At 37.0% G+C, this 22,308-nt stretch overlaps 1 protein-coding gene across 4 annotated transcripts in view; it reads right to left on the bottom strand.

Moving 5' to 3' along the window:
- Window positions 1–22,308, bottom strand: part of MIA2 (MIA SH3 domain ER export factor 2) — a 38,962-nt gene continuing 16,654 nt past the window's right edge. For 3 of the 4 annotated variants that reach the window (XM_068397646.1, XM_068397648.1, XM_068397647.1), the window contains 17 exons: window positions 22,067–22,171; window positions 17,579–17,701; window positions 16,888–17,011; window positions 16,005–16,051; window positions 15,703–15,793; window positions 14,270–14,408; window positions 12,188–12,289; window positions 10,794–10,854; window positions 10,417–10,452; window positions 9,383–9,450; window positions 8,589–8,671; window positions 8,096–8,227; window positions 6,061–6,213; window positions 4,521–4,652; window positions 2,027–2,103; window positions 1,398–1,623; window positions 1–557 (listed from right to left, as the gene is read on the bottom strand). In XM_068397646.1, coding sequence (XP_068253747.1) covers window positions 406–557; window positions 1,398–1,623; window positions 2,027–2,103; window positions 4,521–4,652; window positions 6,061–6,213; window positions 8,096–8,227; window positions 8,589–8,671; window positions 9,383–9,450; window positions 10,417–10,452; window positions 10,794–10,854; window positions 12,188–12,289; window positions 14,270–14,408; window positions 15,703–15,793; window positions 16,005–16,051; window positions 16,888–17,011; window positions 17,579–17,701; window positions 22,067–22,171 — 1,851 coding nt within the window. In that variant the 3' untranslated portion in view covers window positions 1–405. The remainder of the gene's footprint in view (window positions 558–1,397; window positions 1,624–2,026; window positions 2,104–4,520; window positions 4,653–6,060; window positions 6,214–8,095; window positions 8,228–8,588; window positions 8,672–9,382; window positions 9,451–10,416; window positions 10,453–10,793; window positions 10,855–12,187; window positions 12,290–14,269; window positions 14,409–15,702; window positions 15,794–16,004; window positions 16,052–16,887; window positions 17,012–17,578; window positions 17,702–22,066; window positions 22,172–22,308) is intronic. The other variant, XM_068397649.1, reaches the window with a different exon arrangement.

The following is a 22,308-nucleotide window of genomic DNA, read 5'->3' as shown; positions in this document are numbered from 1 at the left end:
TTCATTTTCAGCAGACTTTTATTTACTGTTTCAATTTGTTTTCACATTCTATTCATAAAGCAGCAAGCATCACTTTTGGCATGCAGAGAGATTCCCTGTACAGCCAACAAGGACAAAGCAGCTGGACTTTTAAAATATGGTTCACAATTTAATTTTATACACCTCTGAAGAGATTACTCAAGTTAGAAATACTTAATTTAAAATGACTATTGTACAATGGAAATCACTTATTCACAATATTCATCGTTATTTCATTCTTTATTTACAAAATACTATCCTGAGAATTTTCTATTAAGCTTCAATTTGAGCAAAGTAGTTTATATATATCTAAGTAACAATGGTTACTTAAGGAAAAATGCCATGAGAAGAGTACAGAAATGGTTCAGCACGTTGCTCAAATGACTGTCAAGTCTCTTGCTGTGGTTCGGTTTGTTCTACAGCTGATGGATTTGACTGAGGTGGCTCAACTCTATTTTCAGGAGGTGGTGGTGGCGGCAAAAATCCAGGTCGTGGAGGTGGATAGTGAGGATAAGATCTCATGGGAAATGGATTTCTTACTGTGAGAGAATCAGAGTAGTCCAGTTAATATCAATCACAACAGCAAACACACACCTGCTCCTCCTACCCCACTTACTGCTCAGCAATAGCCTACCCTCAATAGAAGTCACAAAGTATACCAAGGTTAGGTGTTATGCTCCAAAGAGACAAAGATGCTAGGAAGGGGGAGGACAAAACAATCACCGTTCTCAGTAGTTACCCGCAACAGGCTCATGGCAGCAGCCAGTCAGTGTCTGTTAAGGGGCAGCTGCTGCCACCATCACCTTTGGTCTGCTGTGGCAGTCCTTAGCTCCCACACCTTACAGATACTTTGGAAGGTAACAGTTTAGTTCTTCACAGGTTAATCAGAGAGCAGCAGGAGGCAGAAACAAGCCCTTCAGTCTGATACTTACATCTTGCTCCACTAATGCAAACTCCAAGGAAAAACGACTAACAAGTACGTCCCAAATGCATGCCTTTGTATGGACACTAGCATATCTCAAAACTAAAGGATGAAACTTTAAAATTTATATATGAGGCAACCTGATAGGAGGAAAAGGATTAAGGTAAGCATCTACTTGCTTTCCTACCCCAAAAAAGAACCCTTTAAATGCTGATCAGTGTGTGTATTTCCCAGCCAAAGCTAGCATCTGTAAAAACATTATCAACACGAGCAACTGTGAAGAAGAAAAGTGTACAACGCAATTAACCTTCATCAGAAAAGATGCTCCCAGTTAGTTGAACTGAGAAGTAGTACATGCAAATAAAGATGTAGGTGTTCACCCAGAGTGGTAACTCACTACCTGCACAAAGCACTCATGTTCATCAACTTAAAGTAAAAGCTGGCAAAAGCTACGTACTTGGCAGTGGGGGACGCGGAAGCCCAAAGTCTCGTATGGGAAAACATTCACGTGGTCCGTATAGGCCAGCAGGAGGAGGGGGAGGAAAAGGAGGTCCTCGTCTCATTAAAGGTGCTCTAGGATCCACAGGCATCAACGGAGGCCTGACTGGGGGGAAAGGTGGAGGAGCAAAGCCTGAACTGAGGGCTTCACTTTCAGATGCCAGCGACTGATCAGGTAGTGAGTTCTGCAACATAGTGAAAACAGGGAAGTTAGCTTAGGGAAAGGGATAAGGAAAGGGAACATCTCCAGTCCCATCAGACCCACTTTGATGTAGACTGTCATGCCAGCTAACAGCTCCGACTCTGCCTTAGCTACAGCATAATCCTGAGCAAGCGTATCTACGTGCACTGACCATCAGCTTGATCATAGTTTCATCTTTTGCGTTGTAATTAATTTTCAGCAGGGATTATATTAGTCACACATAAAATTAACTCAAAAGACAGTAAGTGCTGTGATAAAAGTGTACATACAATTTTATAATTTGGACAGCACAATGCAAGGTGACCAATATACTAGAGATAAATTTTCCTAAACATTGTGCAGAAAATTAAAGCTTCTTTAAATAAAGTTTCCATTTAGCTACTTACACTAAGGTTAGAATGATCTTTCATCCCATTTCCACTTGGTTCTGTTCGTGGGCTGTTTTCTGAAGGTATATGTCCATCTGTATGCAAAAGTTAAACAAGTTATTCAGTGCTGACCTTCTCCTCACCACTGATTTCAGTATTTTTTCTAAAATCAGGATATATATGCAAGAAAAAAAGACAAAAAAGTATCACTGTAGCAAGCAACTGTTCTGCAGGCAGACTGAAAGACAACACAAGACTGAAAGAGGAACACAAAGCTATGCCCGAGTATTTTCTCCAACTTCTGTACAGGTTGTACATGAATTACCAGGCTGCAGGTTTAACCAAAGTTTCTTATATCCAAATAAGGCTTTTTCTTCTATTTTAGTTTGTTGTTTTTTTTTTTTTTTTTTTAAAAAAAGTTACAAGTGCATTGTCCTAGCGATACATCTTAACATTAGTGTAGCAGTTCCATTTTCCCCCTCCCTCTTGCTAATACTTTTATGAGGATGTTACCCGGTGGATAGATGATGGTAAAGCTGTGGATGTGGTCTATCTCGATTTCAGTAAAGCGTTTGACACGGTCTCCCACAGCATCCTCACAGCTAAACTGGGGAAGTGTGGTCTGGATGATCGGGTAGTGAGGTGGATTGTAAACTGGCTGAAGGAAAGAAGCCAGAGAGTAGTGGTCAGCGGGACAGAGTCCAGCTGGAGGTCTGTGTCTAGCGGAGTTCCGCAAGGGTCGGTTCTGGGACCAGTTCTATTCAATATATTCATTAATGACTTGGATGAGGGATTAGAGTGCGCTGTCAGCAAGTTCGCTGATGACACAAAACTGGGAGGAGTGGCTGAGATGCCGGAAGGCTGCGCAGCCATTCAGAGAGACCTGGACAGGCTGGAGAGTTGGGCGGGGAGAAATTTAATGAAATATAACAAGGGCAAGTGTAGAGTCCTGCATCTGGGCAAGAACAACCCCATGTACCAGTACAAGTTGGGGTCAGAGCTGTTGGATACCAGCGTAGGGGAAAGGGACCTGGGGGTCCTAGTGGACAACAGGATGACCATGAGCCAGCAGTGTGCCCTTGTGGCCAAGAAGGCCAATGGCATCCTGGGGTGTATTAGAAGGGGTGTGGTTAGCAGGTCAAGAGAGGTTCTCCTCCCCCTCTACTCTGCCCTGGTGAGGCCGCATCTGGAATATTGTGTCCAGTTCTGGGCCCCTCAGTTCAAGAAGGACAGGGAACTGCTAGAGAGAGTCCAGCGCAGAGCCACGAAGATGATTAAGGGGGTGGAACATCTCCCTTATGAGGAGAGGCTGAGGGAGCTGGGTCTCTTTAGCTTGGAGAAGAGGAAACTGAGGGGTGACCTCATTAATGTTTATAAATATGTAAAGGGCAAGTGTCATGAGGATGGAGCCAGGCTCTTCTCAGTGACATCCCTTGACAGGACAAGGGGCAATGGGTGCAAGCTGGAACACAGGAGGTTCCACATAAATATGAGGAAAAAGTTCTTTACGGTGAGGGTGACCGAACACTGGAACAGGCTGCCCAGAGAGGTTGTGGAGTCTCCTTCTCTGGAGACATTCAAAACCCACCTGGACACGTTCCTGTGTGATATGATCTAGGTAATCCTGCTCCGGCAGGGGGATTGGACTAGATGATCTTTTGAGGTCCCTTCCAATCCCTAACATTCTGTGATTCTGTGAACTTACTACTAATCATACGAGTAACTGAACACTGGGTGGCAGTTTCTGTTGTGAGTTTAATGGCTTCAGCCTCGCTGATGAATCACACACATATGACTTACTATGCATTAAATAAGGGTGAAAACTGCTTAATAATTATTAAGGCTTTAAGCTTTTAAACTGTTTCAGTGACAAGTCAGGAAAACTTTGCCTCTGAGCTGCTGGCTGTTGCTAGATGTCACAAACTAGAATTTACGTAATTGGCCAATTTAAAACAAATAGTACTTGGGTCAGTGAAATATGTGATGAAGTTGGAGGCAAGTGCACTGTGAACTACAAAAAGCAGCAAGTATGGTAAACAGCTTGAAGGAGACGACCTCAGGACCTTCCGCTTCAGTATGCCAAGCCAGTGGATATTTGAAAATTTTGCCGTTATTCTTTCAGTCTTATTGACTCCAACTCTTTGTAACTTTACCAAATGTGGCACGGAAAGGCAAGTAAGTAATATTTTAATACTGCGGTGAGCCTCATGGGAGGAGCCAAAACAGACTCAATGCCAATCCTGAATGGTTAACATACAGAACAGTGGAGGTGGACAAAAAAAATACACCTCATGACTACCATTCACTGAATCCCATCCACCCAACAGAAGAGACTACTACTGTTGATAATAGGGAAAGACCGCATGAAGGCTAGCAGGCGTTGAATTGTTTTTACACAATGGAACATCAGGTCTGTGGTAGCTATAAAGTTGTCTTCTTACCATGGCTTACTATGCATAGTCAACCTATACTGAGATTCTCCATTTGATAGTATCATGGAAGCAATTCCCACCTGTTTTATCAAAAGACTGTATGTTGTAAGTTCGCAGTTCGGCTGGTCCAGAAAGTCTTCCAGTATTTGGAAGATTAGGGAAAAATCTTTCTTGTCTTCGAGGAGGAATAACTGGATCAGTGTACGGCTCACCTAACATTGAAGAAATCACAGAACAGCTCAGTGAAGATTTATTCCCCCTATTCCATGCAATTTTAGACCAGCCAAATTCTCTGGATACCTTACCCTCTTGTAAATACCCAAAGTGACTATTAATCAGGGTAAGCAAACAAATCTTAAAAAACTCCAAACACAGGAATCCCACCAAGTACGTACTATAGCTTACGTTACTAAGGAGCTGCAAAAGAGAAAGTTGATTGATTTTTGGTCTAACATACAGGCAATCATAACTTTCAAAATTCTGCTAAGTTATAAACAGTGAGGCCTTGAAACAAAAGTTCAGCATAGCGTCAAAGGCAAAGTAAGTTACTATAAGTTTTAAGCCATTCTTAGATAAGAGTGCTGGTTTCTGTTACGTTTCATAGTGCTGTAATGTGTTTCCACCAACTTCCTTGCATCAGCTCTAGCAATCAATCATGCAGCTACAAAACAAACTGTATCAGTGAGATCCAAGTGCAGAGATGGGGTAAGAATACAGCTCAAGTCAAGGAAACAAGACCACCTCCCTGCAGTATCCTGTCAATAGATCAGATCTGGCAAATGAGAAACTGCATCCTGAGCGGACTTTGAGTTTTATAATCAGGCTTTCACACAGATGTGTAGCAAATACAATATTGCTTGCTGCAGCTAATAACAAAGGTACTTTAATCTGTGTACTTTACATAATTTTAGTTTTGCCTTTTTTTTTTTTTTTTTTAACATGTAGCATTTTTGCTTCTTTATTACAGGTATACAGGAAGATAGTCCCTCCCCCTGCATTGTTTACTTTAGAAATATCAGTACTGTCCTCTTTGATTCACCTCTGTCTTCCTTGAGTGATAATGGGCAATACAGATGTTTAGCTGAAGAAGTGAGAATGAAGACTGATTTTGTAGTTGTTAATTATCAAAGAGGCAGTATCAACATGAAAATATGTACCAAACAGGATGACTGTACCATGGTACTCCTGTACTATTAATATAATTTTTTTTAAAATAAACCCACAGTATTTGTCAACATTAGCTAGCTCTTATTGATTTAAGGCTAATGTACCATTAAAACTTTTTACTTTCTCGGATCTCTTATTATTATTATCCAGACCAGATGTGTCTTATGATGCACTAAACAAACCCCCAATAACATGATGAAACCGAACAGTTGATTGTACACTGCTAGTACCAACATGTATTTAAAAGATAGCATAGAAGAAGTGCAAATGAACTGCACCATTCAAGAAGGACAAAAAACCTACTACTAAAAAAAAAAAACTTTCCATTGCAGTTGCACATGCAGTTCCAAGAAAACATTTCCTATTTTTAAGCAAAAAATACTTAAAATATATACACTGCAAGTCAGTAACTCCATTTTTCCATAGATAGAGTAGCTATGCAGACTTTTATACCTGGTGGAGGCAGAATTATCCTGTGTTCTCTGTCCCAAGGAGGAGACAGGGATCCAGTATCTGATGGTGGTCTGTGGGGATCAGTTAATCTATCAGAACTCAGGTCTCCTCTTTCATTACCAGCTTCATACATGGCAGTTGGTCCTCTGGATCCTAATAGAAAAAATCAGATAGCTATTTACTCAGGTATTTTAAATCCTCTGTTATGGCTTTCATCATTAAGTCTGAAAATAGTAAAATAAATAATGGAATGTCAACACTGCCAAGATACAAGAGGTGCATGGCTCCACAGGGCTCTCCAGCTGTTTGCTGATTACCAGTTATGTTTACTAGAAGTGTTTAACAAGTTTGTTTGGAATGAAAAAGTTTTAGCTCAATAAGAGTGCAATCTAGAGTACCTGCAATTTTTTTTTAAATAATTTTCAGAGTTTCTGTTCATTTGAATCAGAGAAACTAATGCCCTAACAATAAATCTTCTCCTCAGTGCTAAAAAACCTGCTGCTAACAAAACTAAAAACTAGCACACTGAAAGTTATTGCATTCAATACTCTTCTGGTTCTTTCTAATTCTTTATCCAAGAAAAAAAAATAAGAGAAGACCGGGTCAACACATAACCAAGTGCAAGAGAAACTGTAACAATGAGTGATTTTAGGTTGCAAGCTTCCTTTAAAATAATTCGGCCTGAAAAATTACAGAAATACTGAATTCTGGTATCATTCTCTAATTCTCTATCCTAAAACTCAACCTAAAATTTGAAGCCATTTCATGTCTTGTGCAAAGTGAGATGAGCACTATAATTCCTCTGTAGCTGGCATTATTTAAACACATCATTTGTTTAATCTGTCCAAGTTACATTAGTGCTCCATTGTGAAATGGGCAGTAGTTATGCCTTTGCACAGTCTCTTTCCTTGCTAATACTGCATCCTGAAATCCAGTTTTTCCTCTTCCTCGCCAGCAACAGCTAAGCTACAATTTAAAGATACATCGGACAGCTCAGTTTCATTACTTACTGTCTCCACACAAATAAATTGTCAAGTATGATTTTGCTTGTGTGTGGTATACAGTTGAACACTCAACCTCAAGCTTTTCTGACTTAGAAAATGAATCAACTTTCATATGCACCTGGATATGCTTTTTACAAAGAATTAAAGTAAATAAATAGTCCATGCTGGTGTTTTAAAAATCAATGTTGATTAGCAAAATCCTTACAGAAGATACATTTAGATATATTTCTCATTAAATAAGTACAGGTTTCAACAGGTGTAACAGTAGTAGTAAATTAAATAGTAGCTTCTTTATTACCTGTAACAGATGCTGAACTCCACTCTAGCATTCATCTACACTATTTCCATCAACACAAAAAATATGAAGGCAGAGTGTTTTTCTTCCCTTACAACCCATGACACCATGGCTTGCTTTCATCTGCTCCTCAATCTCCGAATTTTACTCCTTACACACAACCTTGCTGGTCCCTTTTATCACTAGGAAAGAAACTGTCTCCATGTACAATGACTGCCTCAAGTTTAGAACAAAGGGAGGAAAACAATTTACTGAATCAGTAACTTTCTAGTATCGTGACCCCCAATAAAACTGTCTCGTGTTTTTGACAACACTGTTACCCTCTCCTTTTCTCACCCACTGTAGACTAATGAGATGGAAGTGGCAGTATTCTTTCTTCAGAAAACTAATTGATTCTTGTTTACTTTAAAATCTCGGGTTTATTTCAGCAGAATCCCATTTGTTCAAGAAATAAAACAAGACATTAAGTTTGGCTTTTCACTTTTCTCAAGCTATGCTTCTGAAGTGAATCCACTGACCAACCTACTAGTAACAACTGAATTCTCCATTGTACTGTTACACATTAGACAGCTTTAGAAGCAAGATGAAAAACAGGAAGAGTCTGTTCAATTAACTGTTTATATTGAAGTGGTTGTTTTAATACTTTTTGTCACCAGCAAGAGGAAAAGGTGTGACAGGTTTATAGTAGAGGAGAGAGAAATCCAGAATAGATACATTTTCAAGTTAAGAATTGTACCTCTTCCTCCTCCTCCACCTGGAAGCACAGGTGAAAGCCTTAAAGGACCCTCCAACAAAGTTGGAGGGGAAAGAAAAGCTCTTGTTTCAGATGAAGGCCGGCCCATTGGTGAGGGTCCATATGGGGAATGCTCTGGAACAGTTAAAACAAAATACTCAAGTTCACAATATTTAGTTTAGCAAACTGTATAAAGTAATTAACTTCTCAGATAAAGTTTAAAACTAAATTGTATATGTGAAATGAAAATTGTGCTCTAATTACCATGTGTATCATATTCCCAGTCTACTCTCATCAATACTACAAACACACTTAGTTTCAACAAAATACTCGCCATGACCTAGAGTCACTTATAACCCAATTATTTTTTTAAACGACTGTTATTTGTATATACACATGGCCAAGATAGTTTTCAAACAATTACATATGTGTGGTCTTGGGAAACAAAACCATAAACCAAAACAATTAAGCTCTATTTTACAATTCTATACTGTACCTCTGCCAAATGGTCTAACTGGAACATCAAGAGCATAAGGATCTTTTTCTAAAAGGTCAAGTTTAAATTCTGTTTCAGTTAATCTGCAAATAAACAACAAAAAAAGTAGTTAATAACCAAGAAGTGCAACAGTTTTACTGGACTGCACTGTTCCCTGCTAGGCTTTCTACTTAAAGAGTTAATGAAGCAAGGTATTTATTCCCTAAATAAAAAAAGACAAAGGATGTCATAGAACTCTGAACTTAAGAACTCCTGAAAGTATTTCTCTGTGCTGCTGTATTTAAACAGTAATTCAGAAGTTCAAGTGGCATGTTAGATGGCACAATTCCTAGCATGACATTACTCTCATGAGTACTCTAAATTGTATTCCACGTATTAGTTAACTTCACACCTCAAGGTTCCTCTCAACCACCACCACTTGATCTGTTAGCTCAGTATTAACTTCTGAGATAAGCTGTAAAATCATTAGGTAACCATGACATCTGGTTGATAATATACTTATTTAAAACAAACCAACCCCCAAAACCTTTGAATTCTAGTACTACATTCTGCTTCTTTCCTGAAATATTTCAATACTTCACATAGTTCTTAAGTTCGTTCTTCCATGTTATCATTACAGGAATGCTCAAAAGACTCCCTTTCTTTCAGAACTCCAACAGAACACTGGGCTTTCTCTGCCCTGTTTGGGCCACAACTGATTAACATAGGTCTAGAAAATACCAAATTGCATAAATCCAAAACATACTCACATGCCAAATTGCATTTGTTTAGAATTAGATCAGGACTGCACTTACTTCTGTCTGTTATGTGCATTTTCTTTTTTTATATCATTGAGGTGTCTTTCAGCTGCTCGGGCTGTCAGCTTTGGGGAGGGACAAAAATCAGATGCTTAGATACTGCTATTTATTCATTAAATACTTCATAAATGTGACAGGTCCTAGATCAAAGACTTTTTTTTTTTTTTTTTCTTCTATCTGAAGTGTGTGGACTGTATTTTCACAAGATATGACTTGTGTGTAAAGCATATGAAACAGAGCCTCACATACATCATCAAATGACATAAGCAGCTCTACTACCCAAATTTTTGAGGAATGATATGGCTTTCCTGCAGGTTCTTAAAACTGCAGAAATTAAATTCTTTGGCTATAGCCACTTTGAAGCATCTACAGAATATATAAAAGATTTAAAGTCTCAAATTTTATATAAGAAAGTTTTATTTGAAAATCATATAGTTAAGAACTGTAAAATTATGACCACAAAGCGCCATAGCTTTTAACAGGATTCTATCTCATACAGACCATTCTGTGAAACTGAAGAATGTATTACTCAGGAGATATTTTAAAGTTTCCTGTTTGGAAAAAAAGGTAAAAATGGATTTTGTAGCAACATTCTTAGGAAGCTGTCAATGGAACATACTGTTCTTACATAGTGTCTTCTATTAGTAGATAAAAGGAGTGAAGTACATCCAGGGAAAATATTAAAATGGCATTGAAACAAGGCCAAAAGCTGTTATTATTAGCAAAATGTCACACACTTGTTAAATGGTAACATGTTATGCCAGCAGATTTATTGCTACAGCAAATAATATTGTAATATCATTCTACTGTGCTCATGGGTATCTAGCTTAATTATTCCAACTATTTTATATGATAGAAGTATTTTTAACATGCTTTTGTGTATTTCTGCAAGAAATCTGTATGTTTAAAGGCGACAGGTTAATTTTGATTATCTGTTTTTAATAAGCAACAAAAAAGTGATAAAGCAAGCTATTCAAACAATGGAAAAGGAAGACTTACAAAGTTGAGAAAATTCAGTATTTGGAACTTACCCAATTATCGTGAGCTTTTTTCTCATGTGAAGTAATCTGTGAAAGAGAGATTCATTAGATCATTATTCATCTAAAAAAAGAAAACTTAAGATTGAGTGTATGCTTTTATTCGTAAATTTAATGTGTGTGGATAATTTATAATGAAACATCTGAACTTAAATTTTAACTTTTAATAAAGTTATCTGGTGATCTCTGCTATGAAATTGTGTCAGCCAAAACCAGATGGCATGAAGGGGAAAGAAAAAATAAAAAAGGGCACAAAACCACCCAACAAAACCAAGCCAAATACAGTATCACAACCTAGCTGAAAGTGGTATTTCAGTTGCAATAACATCCCTCCTACTTGGCACAGATGGCAAGTAACACAAAGCACATACCTGATTCTGGTAAGAACGAATGGTTCTTTCTAGCTCTTCTTCAAGATCTTTTGCTCGCTGTCTGTAACAAAACTACGATTTATGACATTGTAATAAAATGTGGAGGAAAGCAATTTTAAATACAGTAAACACAATAGTAAACAAAGGGTGTGATTAAGATTTTTTTATCCAAAAGACAGTATTGTCACTGACGCCCACGGGATACACAAAAATTATAGTAGCAGTGGAAATTCTAGGCCCTAGATTACTGCAAACAGGAATGCAAACAAAAGAACAGAAGCAAAAAACCCAGGATCTCCCCAACTTTTCAGTGGTCTGCGATGTTTCCAATATAAAGGATACCCTTCACATAAGCCCTAGCAGCCAGCTTCACCCAGCTCAACAAAAGTACCGATGTGGCTGGAGCATCATGCTGTCACAGGCTACCACAGTCAGTCCTGAGAGACAGTCACTTGCACTAAAGTTATTTCAAGACCACAGAAAATATGATGCCATCTTTGCTGCCAGCTGCCCTGTGCACAGCCTCTCTAGGTTCTACACTCTCAGCAGGTAGGCTGAAGACACATTCATTGTTTAGTTATACTCCATTTGCAATATTGATATTCTCTTTAAAATTAAGATGTCCACAAAGTTCACATTCTGAGTAAATCAAGAAAGGTGAATTCTGTCTCCCTGAAGAATGTCTACAAGAACTCTACATTCTAGAGAAAGAATTAATTTAACTAACTCTTCAGGAAGCCTTGTTGATCAGTATCGTTCAGTTAGAGTCAATACTCCCATAAACATTGAAGGAAGACAGGGAATATATGTTATAAATTGAAGAATTATGCCATAGTTTGAGAAACCACAGAAACAAAGCAGAGGTACACAGTTGGTGTAACACAAAAGAGAGCAAAGCAGTTAAAAAACAACTACAGAAAATATTCCCACATCACAGTATTTTAGTAAAGAATTTCTAAACAACAGTACTATTTGACAAGCTTAGAGATACAGAAATAGAATACTATAACTATACAACATAAATACATTAGGATCTGTAGGAAAACTGAACATTGCATTTATTTCACAGCATTCTCTTCACTTCACGTTTTTATCTCTGTTCAGTAAAGGGAACTAGAGACCCACTTCCACCATTCCATTAAAGCTAACATGTCAATACAATTAGCATTCTAATAGAAGAAAAGTTGCTAGTGATCTTCCGTAGTCAAATTTTTTAACAAAGCAGAAACTCCCTTAGTATGCGTGATTACACACAAACTAGCATGTAACACACACACAAAAAACAAAGTAACTGGAAGAAAATACATTCTCTTATGCTGGTGTTTTTATTAATTCTCTATTGCCTTTTGCTGACTTTGGAACAAGTGATTATAGCAACTAAAATCTATAATTACCTATAGCTGTTTAGTTCTTCAGCAGCATGATTAATTTTTTCATCCACTTTAGAAAGCTTTTCTTCCTTCTGTAGGCGTTCTCTCTCTTCTACTGTCAGCTTCCTTTAAGAAAATTCAAAAACTATGGTTAATTCTGTTTCAAGTCAACAATTTTGTAGTTGGTCTGTCAAGAAAACTTCTCCAATTATTTAGGTGTGATGAATAAATGGTATTTATCCAGATAAAGTTTTATAGGCAACATATGAAGTGGCATAAATAGCACTAGTTTTTATTCATATTAGTTTATTCAGTTCATTAACTGTTCCATATGAAACAATCACCAGTATTCCTAAAATGAATCTGGAAGACAACCGATATTCCCAAGGAATATTTCTATTTTTTGGGGGGAAAAAAAAAAAACCCAAAACCAAAAACAAAAGCAGCCACAAATCAAATCAAACTAAAACCCAAACTACACTAACTTTCAGTTATTTGTTCTGGTACTTTTTTTACATTTTATCATAATTTTCTGGAGAATAAAAAGGTTGTTACTAGCTATTAAAAAAATAGTTATTAAAATTCTTTCCAGGTCCCTACTTTTTTTATGCCTTATTGGGCACTACAGAAGAGAAAACCCATATTCCAGACCACAGATTATACACAAGGTAATTTTGAAGAACACACAGGGATACTACTGCTGCATACAGCCCTGAATGGATGAACTGCTCCTTTTCCGGTTACACAGCAGCCCTCAGCAACTAAACTATCTAAATCATGGATCTTTTGAACATTATTTTAACATCTTTTCTACTCAGTCTTCATTTCCCACTTTTCTATTGCCCTCGTTTGAACACACCTAGCTTTTTAAAAGATGCCTTGTTAATACTAATAGCCTCTTTTATTCTGCTATCTCATCATGCCAGCTTCTCCCCACTCCTCTTTGGCTTTTCTAAAACTTTGATAAGCAGCATACATTTGCTGAGCTTCAGTGTGGTATTTTTAAATATCATCCACAGAGTCTGCAAACATTTTTCCTTTCTGACTGCCCACTATAGCTTCTTTTTAATAGGTTCCTTCCCACTCCCTGTCCCCCTGCCCTTTTTTAAAATCAAATGTTAATGTAATGGGATTTCTAGGTTTTGTTGCATCTATAAAAATGCCAAATATCTATATAAACATATACATACTACAGAGCAGATTATTGAAAGTAATACTTAAAAAACATCCTGCATACTGCCTAGTAGAGGATCAAGACTTGTGCTGCTTCTCTTGCTGCCTTCAAGATTATGACTGCTTCTTGAAGAAGTAATTTCTGGCTAGTAAAACTGTAATTTTACCATTATGCCCTAAAATGATGCCCTCTGCTCCCTCCCCCTGCCCCATCCACACACACACACACACACACACACACACTCTTCTGAAGGTTACTACATGCCCCATGCCATCCCAATCAACTTTATTTCTAGTCCTTAACATATTTCTGATTTCAATCAGTAAGTCATAATCCCTACTACCATCCTGACTGCGAGGCAGGTAGTACAGCCTTCATGTTCTATCTTTCTTGGCGAGGAAAGCCTGATTCACAGGGGCTCTATGTTGCTTACTGATAACAGTTAGCTTGCCTATGATGTTTTAACTCTAAGCTTAGTTTTATATATTGCATCCCTGCTCTGCTGACATTACTAGCTCTCTTTACTATATAAAATATACCTCACAGTTAGAGCAGCTACTGATTATCTTTCTTTCAGCAACTTTGACAGCTGAATATGTATTATATCATATCTTAATAAAAAAAATAATCAAGCTTTCCAACTTTACCCACCTTACTTCATAGATTAGAAATTTGTTACTTCCTGTTTTATCTTTGTCTCTGTACTTGCATGTGGAAAAGTCCTAAAATAATATATCACTACTTTCACGGAAACAACTTCTATAAAACTACTGTGATCACAAATGTACATGAAGGTGTAACATAATAGGGTCTTCACAATTCAGAAAACTCTGGAAAGCAGTATTCAAATTTTCAACAATTTTTAGCCCCCCAAATCGAAGAGTTACATTCAAATCAAACTGTAAGCATTGAATATAAAGAGGAAACAGCACCTGTGCAGTTTCATTTCATTTTCTTGATAAAGCTCAGTCATTACTTTAAGTTTCTGCTGAAGCTTTTGAACTTCACTTTCAAAATGTTCATTTTCAGACTGCAAGGAAGTTTGTTGACTTTGAAGATTTTCTATACGCTCTGTCAAATTTAGAGATAATTATATTGGGGCAATGCACAATTTACAAACTTACAAATATTTGCAATATTTTAGTATATAAAATGTCTGTAAAAACCTTTGATTCTCTGTTAATAATATAAGCAATAATATGTTAATATATTTCAATAAATTATACAAATTGAGAAGCAGTATTGATCCTTTTGATGGGAAACCAGCAACTATACTCTCTACCTGCCACAAAGTGCAGCTCTGAGCATATATCTAGCCTTTGCTCCAAATTGTATAGCTTCTTTAGAAACAATGCAGTTTCGTAATTCACAATATATTTTTTTATTTAGGGCTCTTATTATTGTAATTATTCTACTGGTACCATCATACACTCTTGCAGATTTACCCACATGAGGTCTTGCTCAGCAGCCTGAAGGGATAACTCAGATTTGTCAAACTACCTAATCTTTCCTAATTAAAATCAGTCATGTTTCTTTTCCTATTTACTATTCCTATGCCTCTCTTCAAGAAACATAGAAAGCTTCAAGTAAGTTTGAATATCTTTATGGGACAGTTACAATCAATTTGGAAAACACACTAGCACAAAGAGCCAGTTTAAGGGACTATCAAAACAGAAAAATACATTTTACAGAGCATTTCATCACCCAAATAACAAAGCACAGTACATTCAAATGTAATGGCTACTCCGCTGGCTGTTATCTACAAAAGCAATAGCTAATTATAGGCTTTAATTTCAACTAAAGTGGCAGTGTTTTCATGTCATAAGGTTTAATTCAGAATGTCCTGGAAAAGGGAGGAAAAAAAAAACCACAAAGGAAAAAAACAAAGCAAGGTGGTTTTGGGTTCAATTATCTAAATGCAGTATTTTGGATTCTAGTAGTATTAAGCCTGCACCCATTACAAACTAATTACAATTAAGCTACCATTTTTAATAGATGGTTTTAAAATTTAGATTAAAACTCCATTGTTCCATGTCCAGAAATTACGTAAAGAAGGTATTATATATCTATTAAAATAACTTTGCCCATGTATTTTAAGATTCTATAATTTAACAGAGAATATTCCAACAGAGTACAACAAAATTTGCAAATGGTGCTTTAGCAACTTCGATTGCTTTACCTCTAAAAATCAAGTATTTAAAATAGCTAAGCAACTTAAACTCAAACAAGCATTTTAAAAATCATTTAGAGCTATTAATGTAAACTTAACCTTCAGTTTTTACTGGAAGTAATACTTACAGCCTGTAACACCATTTTACTAAAGCAGCATCTTATTAATCTTAAAGGCAAAACAACATTTAATTACCTGTAAGTTCTCCTTTAGCTTTATTTTCATCAGACAGTTTTGAATACATTTGATCTCTCTCTGTTTCCAGGGTCTTTAAACAAGCATTTAACTACAATCAAAATTTTAAAAAAATGAGCATTTTAAGATTACCAGAAACTGTTTACATGCAAAAATATCTAATTAATTAAAAGATGCTGAACTCTGTGATAGCGATATCTATATGCAATTAAACTTAGCATAAAAATTGCGTATATTCCCTCTAGTTTCCCCCCTTCCATCCATAAGTTTCTTAAAATCATAAGTTTCTTAAAATCACATACCTTTGCAGCATAGATCAATTTCTTTACAGTTCGTTTTTGCTGATCATCTGATTGACAGAATAGAATAATACGTCACATAAAAAGCACAAAAAGGTCTGTGACACAGCTTACTACTATTATTTTATTTTGGTTTTATAAAAAAAAAAGCAGTCCCCAATGTACCATGATAGGCACAGCATATTTGGAGGACAAAGGAAAAAAAAGAGGGGGAAGAGGGAGGGATATGCCTATATTCTAGTGCTTTGTTTGCCAATCAGACTCAGAATGCTCATGTTAAAAGTGAAATGCTAAATACACACGGTAAGATTTACTGGGATGTGTCATATGGTATAATCAGCACCAGCATAAAAAGAAGCTGCAGCAAGAAAAAGGATGAAGAAAGGTTCTTCTGTGCTGCTGTTTTGAGGGGATCCACATCTACCCCCATCTCATTCCAGTGCTACTACACTGCCTGCAAGAAGTAACACCTGCGTAAGGACAAGGAAGCAGAAATTACACTCTGAGGACCCACAGTGCTACTCCTGGTAGGAGCTTCAAGAAGAAATGCAAGCAAGGTTTCCACCTACAAATATCTGAGAATCACTGCTTAATACTAATATAGGCTAAAGTCATTCTGCAAGAGACTGAGCACTGAGTCTTTACATTGCTCTATGATAATATATATGCTTTAGCTATATCCACACACTGCTAAATAGTAGCATAGGTTGTTATTCCAGAGATATCCAAGCACCAGCTAACTGTCCGACATGAATAACATTGGCTGTTTTGAAAAATCCAACTTCTACAAAGCTAATCTTTCAACTTTCCTGGAAGTTTGTTGGTTCTGTATTTCTAAAACTTCTATTAAATTAATATTAAACATAAGAAGCTATACAAACCGTACCTAAGTGCTCTCCATTCTCTGTTTCACCCTTTATATCTGTGTCCCAGTGATTATCTTCAGTGTCATCATCTTCTCTTGTTGCTGAACTCCAGTCTTTCATCTTCAGTAAGTATTGTGTCAGCGACTAAGAAAAAGCCCACACAAAACACAAACAGTAAAATAAATACAAGCAATGAAAATTTAGTTACCATTACAATTACTTTTTCAGGATTTCTGTCCTTTACTTAGTTCCCTTAGTAGATTAAGTGAGCCCCATATGCAGGATTCTAGATGCCTGATACTACTTTTTCTATTAAAACATATACCTGCAGGTCAATAGGTGTGCCCTTGTGAAGACTTTTCAGATAGCCAAGCATGAATGCTTTTAGCAGGGCTTGTGGATATAAGGTACACACATGTAAGAATACACTCCCAACTCCCACGCTCCAGATTAAAAACAAAAAGCAAATACTCCATCATTTTTTCCTCATTTAACATGCTGGCTTCCAAGGCTATCAGACTGCTCCACTGTGCTGCTAATCAACCTTTTTTTGCTTAGCAGGAAATAAGACATTAGAGGATGGAAACAGCAAATAAAACCCCAAAACAGCTTAATGCATATTAAGCAAGGAGAGGTTGTTAGACTTTCTTGGAACTCAGTGGTTAGCATCAGTCTGAATAGTTTGATTCAATGTTAGCTGTCATAATTTACCTTGACTTGACTCTCTTTGTTTTTCAATACTTCTTCTATATCTGCTTTAGACGATTCAAACATCTTAGTTTGTTCATTTAGTTCACTAAATCGTTCACCCCATCCTTCAGCTTCTTGTGAAAGCTAAAAAGGGAAATACCAGATTAGCATGACTGTCTATTATAACCAAGAATCAAGGATGAATAGTACTTGAGCCTGTTATGTATATTATCTATACACAAGCAGAATTTTAACCTCACCCATCAGTAAGAATTAACAGAGATAACTACAAGACAGTTAAACCTCAAGACTTGAAACGTAAGACTTCTATGTTATTGTCCAGTCACTTTAGCTGCAATAGCTCTCCATTGTAATTAGTTGTTAGGATATTTTTAAATATTTATAAGAACAGTTCAGTTAATGTTCCACTCAGTTTAAAAACCCTGATGTGACAATAGCAATGGATATAAAACAGTGACAATTTGTGTAACAGCTCCAAACACTGGTGAATGGATGGAGAGGAGAACACTCGTTCCCCCGATATGCTCACACACTTCTGAAACTGTACCTGTGCCTTTTCAACCTAGAAGAGGTTGGTGAGGTAAGGGAAACCAGGAAGCTTTTTAGACAGCTATTTAAATTCATGTGACTTGCAAAACTATATTATTTCTCCTACTCTCCTCCACACCTCTTAAAGTAATTTTTGAATTTATTTTAAAAAAGCTTCCCTGTTAATGAAAGTCACAGCAACCGTATGTAATCAACACTTACTAGTATGTATCTTTGTAATTAACTGTGGTTAACTAAAAAAACCAGGTAGATTCCAAGGTTACATTTTACAGACATCCCCCAGTAAAAATCTTGTTTCACAAAAATACTTTACAGCAGTAAAGGGATTAGTACACTTAAGCACCAGTTCATTAAAAATAGCCACCGCAACACATTAACTAATTAAACCATGCCTTCATATTGTGAGAATGAAATTGAACTGATGCACATTTCTGTTAAGACAAAACATGCAGTACAAAAACATGGAGTACAATATAAAGAAATTTGTCTTTGAGTCTGTCAAAAGAATATTGCTTGAAGTTGCACAACAGGCAACCAATTTAAAAGCAGTGAACGTACAGAAAAGAATAACTAGGTTGGAGCAAGAACACAACAGCCAGTTACACTAAAAATAAAACCAGAAAATGGTAGTTAAACAGGGGAACTGCCATGCAAATAGACAAGCAAGCCTGCACACTACTTATCAAAGATAAACTAGAATGCATAAAACAAAAGGTATGTGACTAGAATTGGTCAACCCCACTTGGCACACAACTGCACCTTTCAAGCAGTAAAAGCCACATATGAATTTGCAGCATCATGCAAGCTACGTATTATGGATAAAACAAAAATGCTCTTTATGCTAATACTGCTCAGAAGACGTACACAGGCAACTGCTTTTATCATTAAATGTCACCCTCAAAGGGAAGCTAAACTTTAAGAGATTTCTTCTTTATGAAGCCAAAGATAAAATAAATTGACATGATACCTGTAAGAATTTTAATAAAGAGAAATAGCAAGGATTTGCAATAGCTAAAGCAATATATACATCTAACAGTCCTGCAAAAAAACAAAGCACAGAAAGTTTGGAGTTCATTAACAGTTCCCTTGTTCAAACTAAAAGGCCCAATCCTCTCTCTGACACATCATAAATCTGAGACAGCACATCTGTTATGACATTTAAGCTATGATGTGCCAGAAGATTATGACCCATTAGTGCAAATGGACAGAGAAAGAAAGTACTCTAGCTTCTGCGAACAAACACCACCTTTGTTACCTGTTGAGCATAAGTGAAATTCCATCTTTACAAAAAAAAGTAAGAAAGAAAAATAAAAAAAGGATATGGATATTCTAATATAGCAAACTAACTCACATGCTTACAACCTCCTCATGAAAGAGAATTCAAATAAGCAAAGCAGATACTTTCTCTTTCCTTATCAGGTTCCATCAACTTTCATCAGGTTATTTATCTACTAAAAAGCATAGCAAAATACAATACACACAAATGTTCTCAAATTACTAAAAACTGCAAAAAAGTTCAGTTAACAACAAAGCGTGGTAATTCATCCTAAATAATGTGGTTAAGGAACTACTATACCCAGGTTATTTTATCTGTAAGTAATGCACAACACCTTATTTTTATCTAGGAACCTGGCAAGTTAATTACATCCTGGGAGCTGTTTTTACCGATTTTTTCCTGCATTTGCTTGATACAAAATAATATTGTCTACATTTTATAGGCAATCAAGTGCTGACAATTACTCTTACTCTTAACTACTATTTTTTAATAAAAGTGAAGAAAAAAAGATTCTTTTCACACACATACACACACAAATAATTGGATTATTTATTTTTGAACCCAAGAAATTACCAGAGAAAAAACAAAAAAAATCCCTCTCTATTAAAACTTTGTGCACTGCTTCTCAAAATTTATTACAGAAGTTACTGTCAGATTGGAAATAAAGCACTGACACCAGACCCTTCCTCCTCACAGAAACAACCAAAAGGATGTATAGATTATATGAAAAAGACTCTGGAAAGAAAATAATTCTCAGGCAACTTAATCTCACGGTGATAACAGCCAAGTCTACTGTTCTCCATTCACAGCATCTAATACATTTGTCTTCCTTTATTTTGTAGTCACAAACATGTAGTCCTTCTAAAATCAGAGAAAAATATGAACATTTACTGATAAGAGATGTACAGAACTGAAATATTCCTCCTGCAGAAAATTTTGTATTTCCTGTAACTTTTTTTTTTTTCCCTGAATCGGTAAGTCTGATATGTGCAATGTTTTGATACAGAGGACTAAAGCACTCCCCAGCTTTTTATAAGACTGATAAAAACCAACAGGCTCGTACTTCTACTCCCCCAGCAGGATATCTATCAAGTTACTATCCAGACATCAAGATCATCAGTCAGGAAAATAAGCACATATCCATTAAAATAAAAACAAACAAACAACCCCAAACAAACAAACAAACAAAACACAAACAAACAACAACAACAAAAAACACACACACACAAAAAAAACCCAAAAAAACAAACCACCAACCAACCAACCCAAACCCCCTCCAAAACCCAGGAACATTCCATGGAACATTTAATGTTCAGAGAGAATATGTTTTTGTTAGAGAAAAAATAGAATAATTTCACAGAATCACAGAATGGTTAGGGTTGGAAGGGACCTCTGGAGATCATCTAGTCCAATCCCCTGCCAAAGCAGGTTCACCTACAGCAGGTTGCACAGGATCATGTCCAGGCAGGTTTTTAGTATCTCCAGAGAAGGAGACTCCACAACCTCCCTGGGCAGCCTGTTCCAGTGCTCTGTCACCCTCAAAGTAAAGAAGTTCCTCCTCATATTTAGATGAAACTTCCCATGTTTCAGTTTGTGCCTGTTGCCCTTTGTCCTGTCACTGGGCACCACTGAGAAGAGTCTGGCCCCATCCTCTTGACACCCGCCCCTAAGGTATTTTTAAGTATTGATTAGGATCCCCCCTCAGTCTTCTCTTCTCCAGGCTAAACAGACCCAGCTCCCTCAGCCTTTCCTTGTAAGAGAGATGCTCCAGTCCTCTAATTAATCTTTGTAGCCCCCTGCTAGACTCTCTCCAGTAGTTCCTTGTCTTTCTTGACCTGGGGAGCCCAGAACTGGACACAGTACTCCAGGTGTGGCCTCACTAGGGCAGTGCAGAGGAAGAGGATTAACCTCCCTCAACCTGCTGGCCACACTCTTCCTAATGCACCCCAGGATACCAATGGCCTTCCTGGCCACAAGGGCACACTGCTGGCTCATGCGAGCTTGCCCACCAGAACTCCCAGGTCCTTCTCTGCAGAATTTCATTGTAAAACTAGTTATTGCACAAGACAGCTACTGCATATGCTGAATATTTTAAAACAATCAGCATTCTTTGGGACCCAGCTACAGCACTGAGGAAAATAAACAGCTAAAATTTGGGAAGTAACAGTCTCTTCTGTCCCTTCATATTACTTACCTGACTTTCCATTAATTCATCCAAGTAGTACTACATTAAGTTTTTTACCTGCCTTTTGCATACTCTGCAATTTCTTAATTTCTTTTGTTTTCTGGCTCAAGTATAAGCATTTTCTCTCTGCCTCTGTAGAGGATCCTAGCTGTAGACTTGCTCAAATCTTTCTGCTTTCCTCCAGGTCTCCGGAAAATTGTTAGTCTTAACATTACCATATGCTCTCCTTCCTCACTGAAGTCTATGCATGTTTCCCCACAAACTCTAATTATTAAATTTCTTTTAAAACAGGACTATTCTAGACAAAGTTATTCCAACATACAATGATTTTAAAGCCATGTCCTCTTCCTCAATCCATTTAGTGGAACACACAAGGGGTATTAACAAACACGTTGTGGACAAGCTCCTTGAGGAAATCATATTTACATAGTATCATAAGAAAATCTAGTATTTCTAAGGATAACTAGAAAACACCTACCTGTTTCTCACTTTCCTGAAGATGGCAGTTTTCGTCTACTGAATCTTGAACGGATGTCTTGAGTCTCTCTGTATTAATCCTATATACTTTCAGGGTGGTCTTGGCCTAAGTTAAATAAAAAAGTGTGTTGTTTATAAACAGTACAGGTGAAGACATAAGTGGGGTCACGATGGTATTATTGGACTTATTCTTAAGTTTTCTAGCTGTGCTATATACGTATTCTCACATTTTCCCTATAATTT

This window comes from Nyctibius grandis, chromosome 4 (assembly GCF_013368605.1).
Source record: "Nyctibius grandis isolate bNycGra1 chromosome 4, bNycGra1.pri, whole genome shotgun sequence".
NCBI classification, from domain to species: Eukaryota; Metazoa; Chordata; class Aves; order Nyctibiiformes; family Nyctibiidae; genus Nyctibius; species Nyctibius grandis.
Note: the sequence above shows the minus strand (reverse complement) of the source record. Positions and strands in the feature narration are given on the sequence as shown.